The sequence below is a fragment of the Pagrus major genome, chromosome 10 (assembly GCF_040436345.1).
Source record: "Pagrus major chromosome 10, Pma_NU_1.0".
Lineage (NCBI taxonomy): Eukaryota > Metazoa > Chordata > Actinopteri > Spariformes > Sparidae > Pagrus > Pagrus major.
Genome location: NC_133224.1, coordinates 1,192,897 through 1,212,470, shown reverse-complemented (window position 1 = coordinate 1,212,470; position 19,574 = coordinate 1,192,897). Strand labels below are relative to the sequence as shown.

At 37.6% G+C, this 19,574-nt stretch overlaps 5 protein-coding genes across 5 annotated transcripts; all 5 read left to right on the top strand.

The window, feature by feature from the left end:
- Positions 1 to 1,823: 1,823 nt before the first annotated feature.
- On the top strand, positions 1,824 to 2,723 carry LOC141004034 (trace amine-associated receptor 13c-like). The gene has a single exon (XM_073475531.1). It carries the CDS (start codon positions 1,824 to 1,826, stop codon positions 2,721 to 2,723), a length of 900 nt encoding a protein of 299 aa, XP_073331632.1.
- A 3,540-nt stretch (positions 2,724 to 6,263) lies between these two features.
- On the top strand, positions 6,264 to 7,289 carry LOC141004032 (trace amine-associated receptor 13c-like). The gene has a single exon (XM_073475528.1). It carries the CDS (start codon positions 6,264 to 6,266, stop codon positions 7,287 to 7,289), a length of 1,026 nt encoding a protein of 341 aa, XP_073331629.1.
- A 2,116-nt stretch (positions 7,290 to 9,405) lies between these two features.
- On the top strand, positions 9,406 to 10,425 carry LOC141004031 (trace amine-associated receptor 13c-like). The gene has a single exon (XM_073475527.1). It carries the CDS (start codon positions 9,406 to 9,408, stop codon positions 10,423 to 10,425), a length of 1,020 nt encoding a protein of 339 aa, XP_073331628.1.
- Positions 10,426 to 13,170: 2,745 nt separating this feature from the next.
- On the top strand, positions 13,171 to 14,196 carry LOC141004030 (trace amine-associated receptor 13c-like). Its single transcript, XM_073475526.1, has one exon. It carries the CDS (start codon positions 13,171 to 13,173, stop codon positions 14,194 to 14,196), a length of 1,026 nt encoding a protein of 341 aa, XP_073331627.1.
- Positions 14,197 to 17,005: 2,809 nt separating this feature from the next.
- LOC141004028 (trace amine-associated receptor 13c-like) lies at positions 17,006 to 18,025 on the top strand. The gene has a single exon (XM_073475525.1). It carries the CDS (start codon positions 17,006 to 17,008, stop codon positions 18,023 to 18,025), a length of 1,020 nt encoding a protein of 339 aa, XP_073331626.1.
- The last annotated feature ends 1,549 nt before the right edge of the window (positions 18,026 to 19,574 follow it).

Genomic DNA, 19,574 nt, shown 5'->3' with positions numbered 1-19,574 from the left:
ATGTAAGTTTTTAACATTTGAAATGTGTCATAAAGAAAATTAAAAGCTTTATTACATGAACCGAACAAAATTCTTTGTTGTTTGTTTTTATCTGATACTTCAGAGTTTGAATCTTCAGTATTATCAATTAATATGTCTAGCCTCAATCCCTGGTATACAAAACCCCAGTTGTGCAGCTGTTGTCATGCCCTTCACAGATCCCTAAAAAACAAATCCAGCAATTAACTGGTTGCTTGTTTCCCTGTATTATTTTTTTCAAAGTTTGGTTTTCTGGACTTTTGTGCTGATTTCCTCATCCACTGGCTCTTTCACATTTAAATCTTGGATTGTGACACAAAAATCAGCCTGTCCATTATCTCTGCTGGCAGAAATGACCTTCAATGTGTCTTGTTTCTGCTTAGACAGCTGAATGCCCTCTCATATACAGCTTCAGCGACTACATCATGTAGCATCAGAATACGGGCAAAACTCTCCTACTGGCCTCCATAACATGCAATAGAATTAGCACACCACTCTGCATTGCAAAAAAGCCTTCAGCTGAATCCACTCTGTTAAACAACTTCCCCATTTATGCTCCACACATATGGGTTTGCCCAACCAATCTACATGTGTTTTGTAGACTTGGAGAAGGCCTTCGACTGTGTCCCCCGAGGAGTATTGTGGGGGGTACTGCGGGAGTATGTGCCACCAGGTCCTTTGCTACGGGCTATCCAGTCCCTATATGACCAAAGCGAGGGGTAGAGGGTGAGCTTCTGCCCCATGCAAAGGTTTTTAAGTATCTCGGAGTCTTGCTCACGAGTGATGGGAAAATGGAGTGTGAAATAGATAGGTGGTTTGGTGCGGCGTCAGCAGTACTACGGGTGCTGCGCCGGACTGTCGTGGTAAAGAGGGAGCTGAGGCAATTTACCAGTCGATCTACATTCCGACCCTCATCTACAGCCACGAGCTGTGGGTAGTGACTGAAAGAATGAGATCGCAGATAAAAGCGGCCAAAATTACTTTCCTCCATTGCTGGGCTAAGTCTTGAGATGGGATGAGGAGTTCAGACATCTGCGGGGATCTCGGAGAAGAGCTGCTGCTCCTTCATGTTGAAGGGAACCAGCTGAGGTGGTACGGGCATTTGGCTAGGATGCCTCCTGGTCGCCTCCCCTTGGATATTTACCAGGCACGACCAACTTGGAGGAGACCCCAGGGAAGACCAAGAACCCACTGGAGGTATTATATATATCTGGCCTGAGATGAAGGATGTCTGGAATATGGATGGATTGATGGATGGATATTACAACAGCACTTTGAATTTACGAACGGTCCAGGATGTGTCAGAGCACAAACTGGTGTTCAAAATGACTATTTACAAATGCAGCCTCAGTGTAGTGTGCTTCATCTTTCCAGCACTTAAAATTTGTATATTTATGTGAGTAATTATTGACAAGTTTTTGTGAAACTATGAACTGTTAATTAGTTAATTAGTGTGCATATTGAAAATATTCTGAGTAGTGTAGTGTATTGGACTGTTTTACATCTATGTTAATTGGAGGCTTTTGATTGGATGGCACAGTGTATCCGATAATTATTTAGGTGGCTTCTATGGTGTGACTGATTACAAGAGAGAGGTTTCAGCATGTTTCTCCCAAGGTCCTCTCTCTGTTGGGTTCTGTTGGGTGATCTCTGAAGTTTTGGCATATGTGTTTGGGTTTATGATGACTCATGACATTCCTCAAGAGCAGTTGTTGTACTGTGTACCAGGCAGCAATGCCACATGTGTCATGGTACAGTTCAGTTTTTGGACTAATTTTGCCCTCTATTTTGTGTTTGTTTTTGGCATGCTGGTTACCATTTTTGGGAACTCTGTTGTCATTATGTCTATTTGTCATTTCAAGCAGTTGCATAGCCCTACCAATGTGCTCATTTTATCTCTCGCTTTGGCTGATTTACTTGTGGGTGTGATTGTGATGCCCATCCGTGCCATCACAGCAATTTATGGCTGCTGGTTCTATGGTGATGCCTACTGTCAGCTGCATGCCAGTTTTGATCTATTTTTCACCACTCTTTCTATCTTCCACCTAATTTGCATTGCTGTCGACAGACATCAAGCAATATGCAATCCTCTGCATTATTCTAGACAAATCACAATGTCAGTGGCGATGATTATGGTATGTGTCAGCTGGACACTGGCTGCTGCCTACTCTTTCGGACTAATTTACTCAAAAACCATTGTTGCCGGGTTAGAGGATTTAATGGCATCAACAGACTGCCTTGGCATTTGTAATATTCCCTTTAGCCCACTTTGGGGAATATTGGACAGTATTTTCTGCTTTTTCTTTCCCTGCACTGTAATGGTTTGTCTTTACACTCAGATATTTATTGTGGCTAAACAGCATGTAAGAAAGATTGGAGATAAGAACAGTTGTTCAAATAACAGAGGGAGACGTGGGTTGATCAAACAGTCTGAATGCAAGGCTGCAAAGACTCTGGGTATTGTTCTTGGTGCATTCATTTTCTGTTGGATGCCTTTTTTTATGAATTCAATAACTGATCCCCTCACTGGCTTCAGCACACCTTTTCTTGTTTTTGAAGGATTAGTTTGGTTGGGTTATTTTAATTCAACCTTAAACCCAATTATTTATGCCTTGTTTTATCCCTGCTTCAAAAAATGTTTTCATTGCATAATTACTCTGAAAATATTTAGCTCTAATTCCTCTACTATGAATTTATCTGTTTAATGACCTACACACAGATTTACTATTTAATATTTTCACGTAAGATATTCTTAAAACAAGTTGTAAGGCATGCAATTGAATCAGCTGTAGAAAGGCCGTGGTTTTCTTGTTGTCATCAATAATGACACCATTACAAACCAGTAGTCTTTATTACATTATTAATGGAACATTTTGTTGAACAGCAGGCTTTATTACTGGGCCATTATGTTTTTGTTTTATTTTTTTTCATTCGGTGAGAATGTTTTATTTTGCACTTCAAGTTTGTCAGTATTTGAATTCGAAAACACCTAGCAGTAATAAGTTGTATACTCAGTTCCCTAATGATATTGAAAAAATCCCACATAATCAGTTTACACTTGTAACAATGCATACATTAATGCTGCTGTTAAAGGGGATGTAGGGCAAAAGCATTACTGTATCATTTGTTCTGCTTTTTTTTCAGTCTTTGTCTACAGACACCAGCTGTTGACTTTTGTGAGGTTATATACTAATTTTGAGTTCCTCCCAGAAGCTTGAAGAAAGACATTTCTACTCCAGAAACATACGAAAATGAATGAATGTGAAGGATACATGAATTTATTTTTGTTTGTTGTCAGTCTCTATTAATAGACAGGATAGTTCCATTTTAGGCCTCATTTACTGGATGTGACGGCCCCTGCTGCTGGTTATGAGTGTTTGAGTAGGTTTGTTATTGACACCCTCTACCTACCTCCCTCGGAGGTTACCAGAGGAAGCTGATTGCAGTAACAGCCAGATCTGGAGCACCTGGGCCCATTGCTCTGGAAGACAAAATAACCGGGCTGGGGCTCTCTCTATCATCGCCCTCACCTGTGCCTCCATCTCTTTGGTTTTGTTTAACTATTGTTTTGCTCCACAAACACCTACACCACACCATCTCTCCACATATCCACATCCACTGATGCTACTGACATACACATCTCATGTTGCAGTTTGTTTAGTTTCTTATGACTATAATAAATTGTATATATTCATTTTTGCACTCCACGTCCTTTACCATTTTTTTGTCATGGCCTAGAGCCAGGTTATGACAAAATGGGGGCTTGTTCGTTTTGTTCCCATTAGTGACTCGCAATCTAATTAATATTTGTGTTAGGCATTTTTATTTATTTATTTTTTACTACTGCAATAATCAAAGCATTCATTGTTTCTAAAAAAAACCTTGAAATGCATTTCTAGCTCAAAAAACAATGAAGGAAAACAATTTAAATTTTGTGTCAATCTGTGTCTACAAACAGCACCTGTTCACTTATGGGGGTTACACACTGATCAGGATACAACTTATTTAGTCACCTTATATTTGACTAATTTCATTATTATGCAGTTATATGTCAACTTAATAATTGACTGTGTCATTAAAAATGTAAAAGCTTTATGACATTTACCAAACAAAATTGTTGTTTGTTTTATCCAATAAAATTCATTCATATTCACAGAGTTTTAATCTTATGTATTATCAGTTGACGTGTCTTGTTTCAATTACTGCTTTACAAAACTCCAGTAGTGTTCATGTGTTCCTCACAGATTCCTGAAAAGTAAATGCAGCAATTCACTGGTTGCTTGTTCATTTGTTCTAACCTTTTCAAAGTTTGGTTTCTGGACCTTTGTGCTGATTTTCACCAGGGATCAATTGGTCCTCAGCATTGCAAACTTGGACTGTGGATCATTTAAGTAATGCCTAAATCACCTTGTCCACCATCTCTACTTGCAGAGATGATCTAAAATCTCTCTTTATTCTAATTAGACAGCTGAATGCCCTCTCATAAGCAACTGACGAGATTAGGCGAGCCAACACAACATGGAATCAGAATGTCAGGAAACCTTTCCAGGATAACATTCAATAGAAATAGCCCACCGCCCTGCAATGCTATAAATGCCTTCAGCTGAATCCACTTTGTTAAGACATTTTCCTTATTTATAAACTTGTTTCTCTGTAAGACAGGTTCAAAGAGACTCCACAGATGCTTGATGTCATGGTCTCCATAAGATTAAAGCTCTGCTTTCTCCCATGTCCCCACTTTGAGGTCAGAAGCTGTTAAAATGGGGGTTGACACATCTACATCAATGTTCAACATGTTAATCATGGGCTGTATAACCGCTTCAATCACTCTGTGTTTGTGTTGAGGTCATCAGTCTGCACATGCGTCTGTTCAGCCTGCCTCACATAGACATCGTCCAGCTCTGAACACTGCTATTTGTTGCCCCCTTAAACAAAACAGATATGGCTGACAAGCTGTCAAACAAGAAAAAGGCTGGAAAACAGTGGAAATCATGAGGAACTGACTTTAAACAGTTACTTGTCAGATTCGGATGACGATAACGCGAGCTACTGCCTCGAGATAATTAAATCGGTCCATAAATCTCACACAGGATTCAAACTGAGATGAGGAAAGAATACATTCACAAGAGGAGTATAGACCTACCACAACCGCCTAGTAACCAGCCACGGTACATCCTGTAGCCTCTAAGATTGTATCTCGCCAGGTCATCCTGCAAGTTTCCCATGGTCAGCTGATATCCAGTCAGTTTATCAGAGTATTGCACCCCCAGAAAATCCACACATGAGAGAAGGCCTACTAAAATGTTAACATATGAGTCTTCAGGTTAAGTCAAAATGCACAGTTATTATTGTTAGGGTTAGGGTTAGCACATTGACCCTGGAATTAAGCCCATCTTAGTTTAATAGAAGAGAAAAACTTGAACTCAGAGAGTGTATGGCTGTAATTTTTTTTCTTTAGTATGTAAATGTGTGTAAGAATAATTGTTTTGAGTTATTTTGTTCATTTATTACACTACAAATTAAGAGCTTGTGAAACTTAGAGAACCTTGCGGCTAGCATAATGTCCTAAATGAAAATATAGGGAGCTATCGCCCCGAGACAGGGCAGGCTGGGACTACCTGGTTTGCATGCTAACTTCAAACAACTCTACAACACAATACACAGACTTATGTTACATAATGTCAACACAGTTTCCTCACATTCCGTCAAAAATGTTATATTGTTTTAAACTAAAATTATGGCCATATCTCATAGCTACAACTGCCATTTCACCTGGTCGTGAAACACTGGCTTCTCTTAGCTCTCTGTTGCTACATCTCAGACAGAAAGGCCCAGAGAGCAATGCGTTGAAAAAATGAATGTTATAGTCCTCCATTATACTACTGCAATAAAACATTTGTATACGTATATATGTAACATATGACATATTTTAAAATTATACTTCTTCAATACTCAAAACTAATTTGTTTTCCTTGTGAAACTATTAATGGTCATTTAGATCAATATTGTGCAAATTGCAAATATGATGACATAATAATGTTGCTTGAACTATTTTACATATATGTTAATAGAAGACCTTTGATTGGATGGCACAGAGTATCCGATAATTATTTAGGTGGCTTCTTTGCTGTGACTTTGGTAACAACACAGAGATGTCAGCATGTTTATCCCATTTCCCCTGTCCTCTCTCTGTTGGGTTCTGTTGGGTTATCTCTGAGGTTTTGGCATATGTGTTTGGGTTCATGATGACTGATGGCTTTTCTCAAGAGCAGTTCATGTACTGTTTTCCAGGCAGCAATGCCTCATGTGTTGTGGGACAGTATAGTTTCGGGACCAATTTTGCCCTCTACTTGGTGTTTCTTTTTGGCATGCTAGTTACCATTTTAGGGAACTCTCTTGTCATTGTGTCAATATGTCATTTCAAACAGTTGCATAGTCCAACCAATGTGCTCATTGTATCTCTTGCTCTGGTTGATCTACTAGTGGGTTTTATTGTGATGCCCTTCAGTGCCACCCGGACTGTTACTGGCTGCTGGTTTTATGGTGATACATTCTGTCACCTGCATTCCAGTTTTGAGTTGTTTCTCACCATTCTTTCTATCTTTCACCTAATTTGCATTGCTGTCGACAGACATCAAGCAATATGTAATCCTCTGCATTATTCTAGAAAAATCACAATGTCAGTGGCAATGATTATGGTATGTGCCTGCTGGGCACTGGCTGCTGCCTACTCTTATGGAGTACTTTATTCAAAGGCCAATGAGGCAGGGTTAGAAGATTTAATGGCATCAATAGTGTGCCTTGGTGGTTGTTTCGTTTTCACTAACCCACTTTGGAGAATCTTGGGCAGTGCTATCTGCATTTTCTTTCCCTGCACTGTAATGGTTTGTATTTACACTCAAATATTTATTGTGGCTAAACAGCATGTAAGAAAGATTGGAGATAAGAACAAATGCTTAAATGCCAGGGGAAGAGGTGGGTTGGTTAAACAGTCGGAGTGCAAGGCTGCAAAGACTCTCAGTATTGTGCTTGGTGCATTCATCTTTTGTTGGATACCCCTGTTTACAGTTTCAATAATCGATCCCCTCACTGGCTACAGTACACCTGGTCTGCTTATAGAAGTATTAATTTGGTTGGGTTACTTCAATTCAACCTTAAACCCCATTATTTATGCCTTGTTTTATCCCTCCTTCAAAAAATGCTTCCATTGCATAATCACTCTGAAAATATTCAGCTCAAATTCTTCGAATATGAATATAACTGTTAAATAACGAATCTACACTGTACACTGCATTATTTAATGATTTAAAATAAGCCATTTTTTAAATTAGGTCAAAGACAAGCATTTGCATCAGCAAATAAAAGTCTTTTCTTTGTGGTTCTCCTAAAAAGAATACATGTTTTTTTTTTCACAAACCACAACAACACAATAATCTGTGTTGCAATATTAACGATGTATGCAACATACTTTTTTACTGGGCCATTATGTTTGTCCCTATATGTGATTGTTTTACACACTATATTTCATAGTTCATTATTTGAATTTGAAAAACACCTGGCAATAATAAGACATATACTCAATTCCCAATTATGTTGAAATAATGCCCATTGATCAAATTACACTTAACAACAACAACAAAGCAGATGTTAATGCTCTCAAAGGGTACATAGGGGCTGTTTTAAAAAAGATTATGCATTATCTATCATGTATTATGTCACACTATAAAATAAAGCTTCTAAAAGTGTCATTTGTTTTGTTATTATTTCAGTCTTTGTCTTCAGACCGCACCTAATGACTTTAAAGAGTTATGTACTGATTTAAGCTCACTTTGACGCCTGAATTGAAGGAAGCTTTAGTTCTTCTCAAAATATTTTTGGAAGTTTGCCCATTGGAAGTAACTGAAGTTGTCATGTATATGCATTTGTCCATTTCAGGCCTCATTGTTTGACTACTGCAGTAATGGACACAGACATTTCTTCCCAAAAGCTCTGAGAAATGGCAGCACATGAATTTATGTATATGTCCTGTAAATCTATGTCTACAGTCAACTTCTGTTCAGTTTTGGGGGTTACGCAATGATAAGAGTGCAGAAAATGTACAATATATTTTGGGCAAATAAGGTACTACACAGTTACAGGTCAGCTTAAAAATGAAAATGTGACAAAAATAATGTTAAAAGGTTTCATTACATTGGCCAACCAAGACACTTTGTAGTTCATTGTATCTCATACTGTACAGAATTTGAATCTGATGTAAGAATTGTATTATCAGTGTCATTAGTTCTCAGTTATTAGTCAGTTGTGTCCACCCTCAATTCCCACAAGTGACACCAACATTAGCTTGTGCTTTCATCAAATAAAAATTTTAAACTTCATGTGTCAGTTATGCCTGCCTCACATACACATGCTCTACCCCCTGGAACATGTTATTTCTTGCCTCCTCAAATAAAACACATATGGCTGTTATATTTTTCAAGTAAGTGGTGATTAGAAGGATCACAAGCTGTCAAACTAGAAAAAGGCTAGAAAACAATTGATATCAAAAGGAACTTAAAGGTCATCATTATCATAAGGATGATAAGTTGAGTTACTGGCTTTGGTTACTTGAATCTGTCAATACATCTCTGAGACTCACACAGGAGCCAGAGGAAGACCAAGAGACCACAGAGATGACAGTCACGAGAGGAATATGGATCTACGTCAATCGGCCCGGTTACTTTATCTCACCCAATCTAACGTTGAGTTAGCTAAACAATGTAAACATTTTAATACAACATGATGACAACAACGAATGCCTCAAATCTAAATACACAAAATCAAAATCACTTCTGTGATTCGCATCATCATTTCACCTATCAGTCATACATTTAGCTAGCACTGCCATTTCAGGTGTTCATGAAACTGCCCTTGGTAATCTGCTGCTCCATCACAGACAGAAGGGCGAGGAGTGGACTCTGTGGCTCTCAGAGTGAGGTCCTCGGAATAACCGAGCTGTATACTCCAACAGCGCTCCAAATCTACAAACAATCCAGTTTGTAGCACAGTGCACTTTGAAGTCATAGTAATACTACTACTTAGTATTACAAGAAATATATGGCATCAATTAAAATTATACTTTATTACTCAAAACAAAATTATTTTCCTTGTGAAACTATTAATGGTTATTTAGATCAATATGATGACGTAATAATGTTGCTTAGACTATTTTACATGTATGTTAATAGAAGGCCTTTGATTGGATGTCACAGTGAAGCTGATGATTATTTAGGTGACTTCAATGTTGCAACATTGACTACAAGGGAGATGTTTCAGCATGTGTCTCCCAAGGTCCTCTTTCTGTTCTGTTGGGTGACATCTGAAGTTTTGGCATACGTCTTTCGTTACACCATGACTCATCCGTTGCCTCCAGACTTGCTGTACTGTGTTCCAGGCAGCAATGCCTCATGTATTGGGGTACGATTAGGTTTTTGGCCAAATTTTGCCCTCTATTTGGTGTTTGTTTCAGGCATGCTGGTTACCATTTTAGGGAACTCTCTTGTCATTGTGTCAATATGTCATTTCAAACAGTTGCATAGTCCTACCAATGTGCTCATTCTATCTCTTGCTCTGGTTGATCTACTAGTGGGTGTGATTGTGATGCCCTTCAGTGCCACCCGGACTGTTACTGGCTGCTGGTTTTATGGCAATATGTTCTGTCATCTGCATTTTAGTTTTGAGGTGTTGCTCACCACTCTTTCTATCTTTCACCTAATTTGCATTGCTGTGGACAGACATCAAGCAATATGCAATCCTCTGCATTATTCTAGAAAAATCACAATGTCAGTGGCAATGATTATGGTATGTGCCAGCTGGGCACTGGCTGCTGTCTATGCATATGGAGGACTTTATTCAAAGGCCAATGAGGTAGGGTTAGAAGATTTGGAATTATTTAAGTGCATTGGTGGTTGTTTCATTTTCACTAACCCACTTTGGGAAATTTTGAGCAGTGCTTTGTGCGTTTTCTTTCCCTGCACTGTAATGGTTTGTCTTTACACTCAAATATTTATTGTGGCTAAACAGCATGTAAGAAAGATTGGAGATAAGAACAATTGTTCAAATGACAGAGGGAGAGGTGGGTTGGTTAAACAGTCTGAATGCAAGGCTGCAAAGACTCTCAGTATTGTGCTTGGTGTATTCATCTTTTGTTGTATGCCTTTATATGTGCTACATTTGATTGGTGTTCTCGCTAGCGTGAGTATACCTTTTCTGCTATCTGAAGTATTTTACTGGTTGAATTATTTCAATTCAGCCTGTAACCCCATTATTTATGCCTTGTTTTATCCCTCCTTCAAAAAATGTTTTCATTGTATAATCACTCTGAAAATATTCAGCTCAAATTCTTCAACTATGAATTTATCTGATAAATGACACATCTACACTCAAAAAATGAACTGTTCAACCTCTTCAGATAATATATTTTTGAGTTTTCAAGGTGTAAGGCATGCATTTGCTTAAGCTGCAGAGAGGCCTTTGTTTTGCAGTTGTCATCAATCATACTGTCTTTATTATGATATTAATAGTACATTTTGTCATTTACTCAATTCATAATTATATTAATATAATTCCCCTTGATCAATTTACACTTGAAAAAATGCATGTATTAATGCTGTTACAGGGTATGTAGAATCTTTTGGAAATTAAAGCCTTACTGCATTATGTGTTTTAATTTTTTTCAGTTGTTGTCTACAGAGAGCACCTTTTGACTTCTTGGAGGTCATGTATGAAGCTGTAGTTCTTCCCAGAAGCCTTTAGAAACACATTTTTACTTCAGAAACATTACAAGTGGAACTAACATAAAGGAAAACATGGACTTACATTTGTTTCTTGCCAGTCTTTTTTTGAAAAGACAACACACTATATGTCCATTTAGTTAATATTTTGTGTAATTTAATTACCATGCATTTATAAGGCAGCCTAATAATTAAAATGTGTCCTAAAGAAAATTAAAATCTTTAATACATCAACCAGATGAAACTCTTTTAAGTTTGTTTTATCAAATCCAGCAGTTCTCTTGTTGCCTGTTCACCTGTTCTATCCTTTCAAAAGTTAGCTTTTCTCAACCTTTGTGCTGATTTCCATCACAGATCCATTGGTTCTCAGCATTACAACCTTGGATTGTGGGTCCTTGAAGTGACACCAAAACCAGCTTGTCCATCTACTTGCAGAAATGACCTCCATTCTGTCTTGTCTCTACTCCGACAGCTAAATGCCCTCTCACAAACAGCTGAAGAGACTGGTATTGACAACACCACATCATGTAAAATCTGAATGTGGGATAATATCTCCTAAAGGCCCCCTAAACATCTAAATAGCACACAACCCTACATTGGGAAAACATGCCTTAAGCGGAATCCACTCCGCCAAGACAATTTTCCTATTTACAGATATTTTTCTCTTTGTGACCATTTTGAAGTGACTACACAGATGCTTGATGTCACCATCTCCATGACCTACAAGCTCTGCTTTCTTCCATGGCCACTCTTTGAGGTCAGAGACCCTAGCAACTCTCAAATATTCTCCTGCACTGTTATAGTTTGTATTTACACTCAAATATCTATTGTGGCTAAATGTGAACAAATGTTCAAATGACAAAAGATTAGGTTAATTCAACCTTAAACTCAATTATTTATGCCTTGTTTTATCCCTCCTCCAAAAAATGTTTTCAATTCATAATCACTCTGAAAATATTTACCTCAAATTCTTCCACTATGAATTTATCTGTTAAATGACACACTCAAACACTAATATGATGTTTTCAAATATTGTTTTTTAAAACAAGGTCTTGTTCATGCATTTGCACCAGCAATAAAAAGGTCTTAGTTCTGCTAAAGTCATAAATAATTACATGTTCAATTTTCTTTGGAAACCTCTTTTATGCCACTAATTTCAGACATTTCAGTTGAATTTGTATCGTCAATTCTGAATTGTTTTGAAATCAATGCTTCTTCAACACTTTCCCCTGTAACAATGCACAAATATTGCTGGGCTATATTTAAAAATTATGCATTACTCTGTTGTGTGTTTTGCCTCGCCTTGTTTGGTCTCAGTTTATGTCTAGAAACAGCACCCGTTCACTTCAGTAGGTTACAGTACATACTGATTTAGGTTTATCCTGACTACTGCTGTAAAGGAAGCTGTAGTCCCTTACATGGCATCAACAAATTTCTACTTAAGGATCTTTACAAACTGACAGATCATGAAAGCAAACATGGATTGGAATGATTTGAAAATACTTGCATATTAGAAACTGTAGCATGCTCATTTTTGAGAACATGTCATTAAACCACATTGTGCCCAGACAGCAGCAGAGATTCAGTATGTCTTTGAGTGTCTTTGAAATCAACTCATGATTTTATTCTCAACCTTGTGTTGAGCAAATATCAAACAGTTTGTTTGTGCTAATGAAGAACAGTCACATGTGAAGTGGATAATTATTTTCGCAACATAAATGTACACTATTGAAAAAAACACTTAAATATGGCAAATATCTGCCAACTTCTTCTGAAAACAAAGAATTTTTTTTTTCAGCTGTCCATGACACACTGACTGCTCTTGGCCCTCTGCGGGTCCATCTCCTTAGACGGACTGCCCAGACTGCGCTTTGCCACTCCGAGAATGTGGTCCTCTGAATAACCTAACCGAATATTACAACAATGCTCTGAGTTTACGAACGGTCCAGTTTGTGTCCGCGTGCAACGTGCTGCTCAGATTGACTTTTTACAAACGCACCTACAGTGTGCGGTGTGCTTCATCTATTCAGCACTTATTCATTCTGATATTTATGTTAGTAATTATTCACAACTTTTAAAATTATACTTCTCTATTACACAAAACTGAAATGATTTCCATGTGAAACGATTAATGGTCATTTAGATCAATACTGTGCAAATTACAAAATGATGACATAATAATGTTGCTTGGACTATTTTACATGTATGTTAATAGGAGGCCTTTAATTGGATGGCATAGTGTATCCAATAATTATTTAGTTGGCTTCTATGTTGCAACATTGATTACAAGAGAGAGGTTTCATTATGTTTCTCCCAAGTTCCTCTCTCTGTTGGGTTCTGTTGGGTTATCTATGAGGTTTTGGCATATGTCTTTGGGTTTAGGATGACTCATTCGTTGCCTCCAGAGCTGCTGATGTACTGTGTTCCAGGCAGCAATGCCTCATGTGTTGCAGTACGGTTAGGTTTCTGGACAGATTTTGCCCTCTATTTGGTGTTTGTTTCAGGCATGCTGGTTACCATTTTAGGGAACTGTCTTGTCATTGTGTCAATATGTCATTTCAAACAGTTGCATAGTCCTACCAATGTGCTCATTCTATCTCTGGCTCTGGTTGATCTACTAGTGGGTGTTATTGTGATGCCCTTCAGTGCCACCCGGACTATTCATGGTTGTTGGTTCTATGGTGATACGTTCTGTCACATACACACCGGTTTTGAGGTGTCTCTCCCCACTCTTTCTATCTTCCACCTAATTTGCATTGCTGTCGACAGACATCAAGCAATATGCAATCCTCTGCATTATTCTAGAGAAATCACAATGTCAGTGGCTGTGATTATGGTATGTGCCTGTTGGGCACTGGTTGTTGTCTATGCTTATGGAGTACTTTATTCAAAGGCCAACCTGGCAGGGTTAGAAGATTTTATGGAATCATTAAAGTGCCTTGGCAGTTGTTTTGCTGTGTATAACCCATTTTGGGGAATGTTGAGCAGTGCTGCGTGCTTTTTCTGTCCCTGCACTGTAATGGTTTGTCTTTACACAAAAATATTTATTGTGGCTAAACAGCATGTAAGAAAGATTGGAGACATGAACAATTGTTCAAATGACAGAGGGAGGGGTGGGTTGGTTAAACAGTCTGAATGCAAGGCTGCAAAGACTCTCAGTATTGTTCTTGGTGTATTCATCTTTTGTTGGATGCCCTTTTTTATGCAACTTTTTATTAATCCCCTCATTGGCTTCCGCAGTCATCTTTACATCCAGGAAGTATTTTACTGGTTGAGTTACTTCAATTCAGCCTGTAACCCCATTATTTATGCCTGGTTTTATCCCTCCTTCAAAAGATGTTTTCGTTGTATAATCACTCTGAAAATATTCAGCTCAAATTCTTCATCTATGAAGTTATCTGATAAATGACACATCTCAGCACAAAAAATGATCAACATCTTCAGATAATTCAGTTGTCATCAATCATAACAAACCACTGTCTTTATTATGATATTAATGGTACATTTTGTCTAACAACATGCTTTATTACTGGGCCATCATGTTTGTCTTTCTGTGTGAGTGTTTACACACTATTTTTCATGAAATGCTTTTCAGTACTTGAATTTAAAAAACAACTTGCAATAATACTCCTATACTCCATTCATAATTATATTAAAATAATTCCCCTTGATCAATTTACACTTGAAAAATGCACATATTAATGCTGTTACAGGGTATGTAGAACCTTTTTAAAATTTAAACCTTACTGCATTATGTGTTCTGTATTTTTTTCAGTCATTGTCTACAGAGAGCACCTTTTGACTTCTTGGAGGTCATGTATGAAGCTGTAGTTCTTCCCAGAAGCCTTTAGAAACACATTTTTACTACAGAAACATTACAATTGGAACTAAAATGAAGGAAAACATGGACTTACATTTGTTTCTTGCCAGTCTTTTTTTTTTTTTAAAGACAACACACTGTATGTCCATTTAGTCACCTAATGTTTTGAGTAATTTAAATACCATGCAGTTACATGGCAGTCTAATAACTACAGTTTTCCTTAAAGAAAATTAAAATCTTTAATACATCAACCAAACAAAATTCTCTGAAGTTTGTTATATCAAATCCAGCAATTCTCTTGTTGCCTGTTCACCTGTTCTATCCTTTCAAAAGTTAGCTTTTCTCAACCTTTGTGCTGATTTCCATCACAGATCCATTGGTTCTCAGCATTACAACCTTGGATTGTGGGTCCTTGAAGTGACACCAAAACCAGCTTGTCCATCTACTTGCAGAAATGACCTCCATTCTGTCTTGTCTCTACTCCGACAGCTAAATGCCCTCTCACAAACAGCTGAAGAGACTGGTATTGACAACACCACATCATGTAAAATCTGAATGTGGGATAACATCTCCTAAAGGCCCCCTAAACATCTAAATAGCACACAACCCTACATTGGGAAAACATGCCTTAAGCTGAATCCACTCCGCCAGGACAATTTTCCTATTTACAGATATTTTTCTCTTTGTGACCATTCTGAAGTGACTACACAGATGCTTGATGTCATCATCTCCATGAGCTACAAGCTCTGCTTTCTTCCATGGCCACTCTTTGAGGTCAGAGACCCTAGCAACTCTCAAATCTTCTCCTGCACTGTTATAGTTTGTATTTACACTCAAATATCTATTGTGGCTAAATGTGAACAAATGTTCAAATGACAAAAGATTAGGTTAATTCAACCTTAAACTCAATTACTTATGCCTTGTTTTATCCCTCCTACAAAAAATGTTTTCAATTCATAATCACTCTGAAAATATTTACCTCAAATTCTTCCACTATGAATTTATCTGTTAAATGACACACTCAAACACTAATATGATGTTTTCAAATATTGTTTTTAAAACAAGGTCTTGTTCATGCATTTGCACCAGCAATAAAAAGGTCTTAGTTCTGCTAAAGTCATAAATAATTACATGTTCAATTTTCTTTGGAAACCTCTTTTATGCCACTAATTTCAGACATTTCAGTTGAATTTGTATCGTCAATTCTGAATTGTTTTGAAATCAATGCTTCTTCAACACTTTCCCCTGTAACAATGCACAAATATTGCTGGGCTATATTTAAATATTATGCCTTACTCTGTTGTGTGTTTTGCCTCGCCTTGTTTGGTCTCAGTTTATGTCTAGAAACAGCACCCGTTCACTTCAGTAGGTTACAGTACATACTGATTTAGGTTTATCCTGACTACTGCTGTAAAGGAAGCTGTAGTCCCTTAAATGGCATCAACAAATTTCTACTTAAGGATCTTTACAAACTGACAGATCATGAAAGCAAACATGGATTGGAATGATTTGAAAATACTTGCATATTAGAAACTGTAGCATGCTCATTTTTGAGAACATGTCATTAAACCACATTGTGCCCAGACAGCAGCAGAGATTCAGTATGTCTTTGAGTGTCTTTGAAATCAACTCATGATTTTATTCTCAACCTTGTGTTGAGCAAATATCAAACAGTTTGTTTGTGCTAATGAAGAACAGTCACATGTGAAGTGGATAATTATTTTCGCAACATAAATGTACACTATTGAAAAAAACACTTAAATATGGCAAATATCTGCCAACTTCTTCTGAAAACAAAGACATTTTTTTTCAGCTGTCCATGACACACTGACTGCTCTTGGCCCTCTGCGGGTCCATCTCCTAGACGGACTGCCCAGACTGCGCTTTGCCACTCTGAGAATGTGGTCCTCTGAATAACCTAACCGAATATTACAACAGTGCTCTGAGTTTACGAATGGTCCAGTTTGTGTCGGCGTGCAACCTGCTGCTCAGATTGACTTTTTACCAACGAACCTACAGTGTGCGGTGTGCTTCATCTATTCAGCACTTATTCATTCTGATATTTATGTTAGTAATTATTCACAACTTTTAATATTATACTTCTCTATTACACAACACTAAAATCATTTCCATGTGTAACTTTTAAAGGTCATTTAGTTCAATATTGTGCAAATTACAAATATGATGACATAATAATGTTGCTTGGAATATTTTACATGTATGTTAATAGGAGGCCTTTGATTGGATGGCATAGTGTATCCAGTAATTATTTAGTTGGCTTCTATGTTGTGACATTGATTACCAGAGAGAGGTTTCAGGATGTTTCTCCCAAGGTCCTCTCTCTGTTGGGTTCTGTTGGGTTATCTCTGAGGTTTTGGCATATGTCTTTTGTTTGACTATGACTCATCCGTTGCCTCCAGACTTGTTGGACTGTTTTCCAGGCAGCAATGCCTCATGTGTTATGATACGGAAAGGTTTTTGGACAGATTTTGCCCTCTATTTGGTGTTTGTTTCAGGCATGCTGGTTACAATTTTAGGGAACTTTTTTGTCATTGTGTCAATATGTCATTTCAAACAGTTGCATAGTCCTACCAATGTGCTCATTCTATCTCTTGCTCTGGTTGATCTACTAGTGGGTGTTATTGTGATGCCCTTCAGTGCCACCCGGACTGTTCATGGCTGCTGGTTCTATGGCGATATGTTCTGTCACATACACACCAGTTTTGAGGTGTTTCTCCCCACTCTTTCTATCTTCCACCTAATTTGCATTGCTGTCGACAGACATCAAGCAATATGCAATCCTCTGCATTATTCAAGAAAAATCACAATGTCAGTGGCAATGATTATGGTATGTGCATGCTGGGCACTGGCTGCTGTCTATGCTTATGGAGTAATTTATTCAAAGGCCAACGTGGCAGGGTTAGAAGATATAACAGAATCGTTTTGCCTTGGCGGTTGTTTTGTTTACTTTAACCCACTTTGGGGAATGTTGAGCAGTGCTTTGTGCTTTTTCTTTCCCTGCACTGTAATGGTTTGTCTTTACACTCAAATATTTATCGTGGCTAAACAGCATGTAAGAAAGATTGGAGACATGAACAATAGTTCAAATGACAGAGGGAGAGGTGGGTTGGTTAAACAGTCTGAGGGCAAGGCTGCAAAGACTCTGGGTATTGTGCTCGGTGTATTCATCTTTTGTTGGATGCCCTTTTTTATGCAATTCATCATTGATCCCCTCACTGGCTTCCGCATTAATTCTTTCCTCTTGGAAGTATTATACTGGTTGAGTTACTTCAATTCAGCCTGTAACCCCATTATTTATGCCTTGTTTTATCCCTCCTTCAAAAAATGTTTTCATTGCATATTCACTCTGAAAATATTCACCTCAAATTCTTCAACTATGAATATATCTGTTAAATGACACATGTACACTCAAAAAATGAACTGTTTAACATTTTCAAATAGGATATTTTTCAGACAAGGTGTTAGGCATGCATTTGCATAAGTGGTAGAAAGGCCTTCGTTTTGCACTTGTCATCAGTAACTATTTGCATTTTTTGAAACAAATCACTGTTTGTCCTCCTGTGTGATTGTTTTATACGCTGTTTTTAATGTAAAGCTTTTTCAGTACTTGAATTTAAAAAACACCTTTATATACAATAACAAGTTGTATACTCAATTCCTAATCACATTAAAATAATGCACAATGATTAATTTACACTTGTACCAATTCATACATTAATACTGTTACAGTAAATGTAGGGCTGTTTTGAAAAGTGAGCATTACCAAATCATGTATTTTGCTTTGTTTTCAGTCTTTGTCTACAGACAGCACCTATTGACTTTTGGGAGGTTATGTACGAAGCTGTAGTTCTTCCCAGAAGCTCAAAGAAACACATTTCTACTCCACAAACATTACAAACAGAATGAATGTGAAGGAAAATGTGGATTTATATTAGTTTCTTGAGAAATTATTTTTTCAGTAGACAACATATATTTTAGGCTTCATTCAGGTTTACACTTAGTGTGTCCACTGAGATAGCTGATGCTGTCATGTATATGCATATGTCAATTTTTGGCCTCAAACGCTCGTCTGAGCATAGGAGCTGCTATTTATCAAGGATACCTTAAGTACATAAGTGCTATGATTTAAGTGCTAGGGGTAAGAACATACAAGTGCATATACGTTTTTTTTGTTTTTGTTTTTGTTTTTGTTTTTGTTTTTGTTTTTTGGGGGGTGGGGGGGTCGGAGGGAGAAATTAAACAGATATGGCTATTATATCTTTCAAGTAAGTAGTGATTAAAAGGATTACAAGAAAAAGGCTGGAAAACAATGGAAATCATATGGAACTGACTTCAAACTGATATTTGTCAGAATCAGATGAGGATGATAATGCGAGTCATTGGCTCTGGATACTTGAATCTGTCCATAAATGAATAAATGAATGTTGGATTAGGTAAGATAAACAATGTTAACATTTCAACTTCCAATACCTCCAATCTTAATCTAGAAAGACAAAATGACCTCTGCAATTCATATACAAGCATGTGTGTTGAGTTACTTTACTTCATTCGCCCATCAGTCATGCATTTGGCTAGACATGCCGTTTCAGCTGTCCATGACACACTGACTGCTCTTGGCCCTCTGCGGGTCCATCTCCTTAGACAGACTGCCCAGACTGCGCTTTGCCACTCTGAGAATGTGGTCCTCTGAATAACATAACCGTATATTACAACAGTGCTCTGAGTTTACGAACGGTCCAGTTTGTGTCGGCGTGCAACCTGCTGCTCAGATTGACTTTTTACAAACTCACCTCCAGTGTGCAGTGTGCTTCATCTATCCAGCACTTAAACATTCTGATATTTATGTTAGTAATTATTCACACCTTTTAAAATTATACTTCTCTATTACACAAAACTAAAATCATTTCCATGTGAAACTATTAATGGTCATTTAGGTCAATATTGTG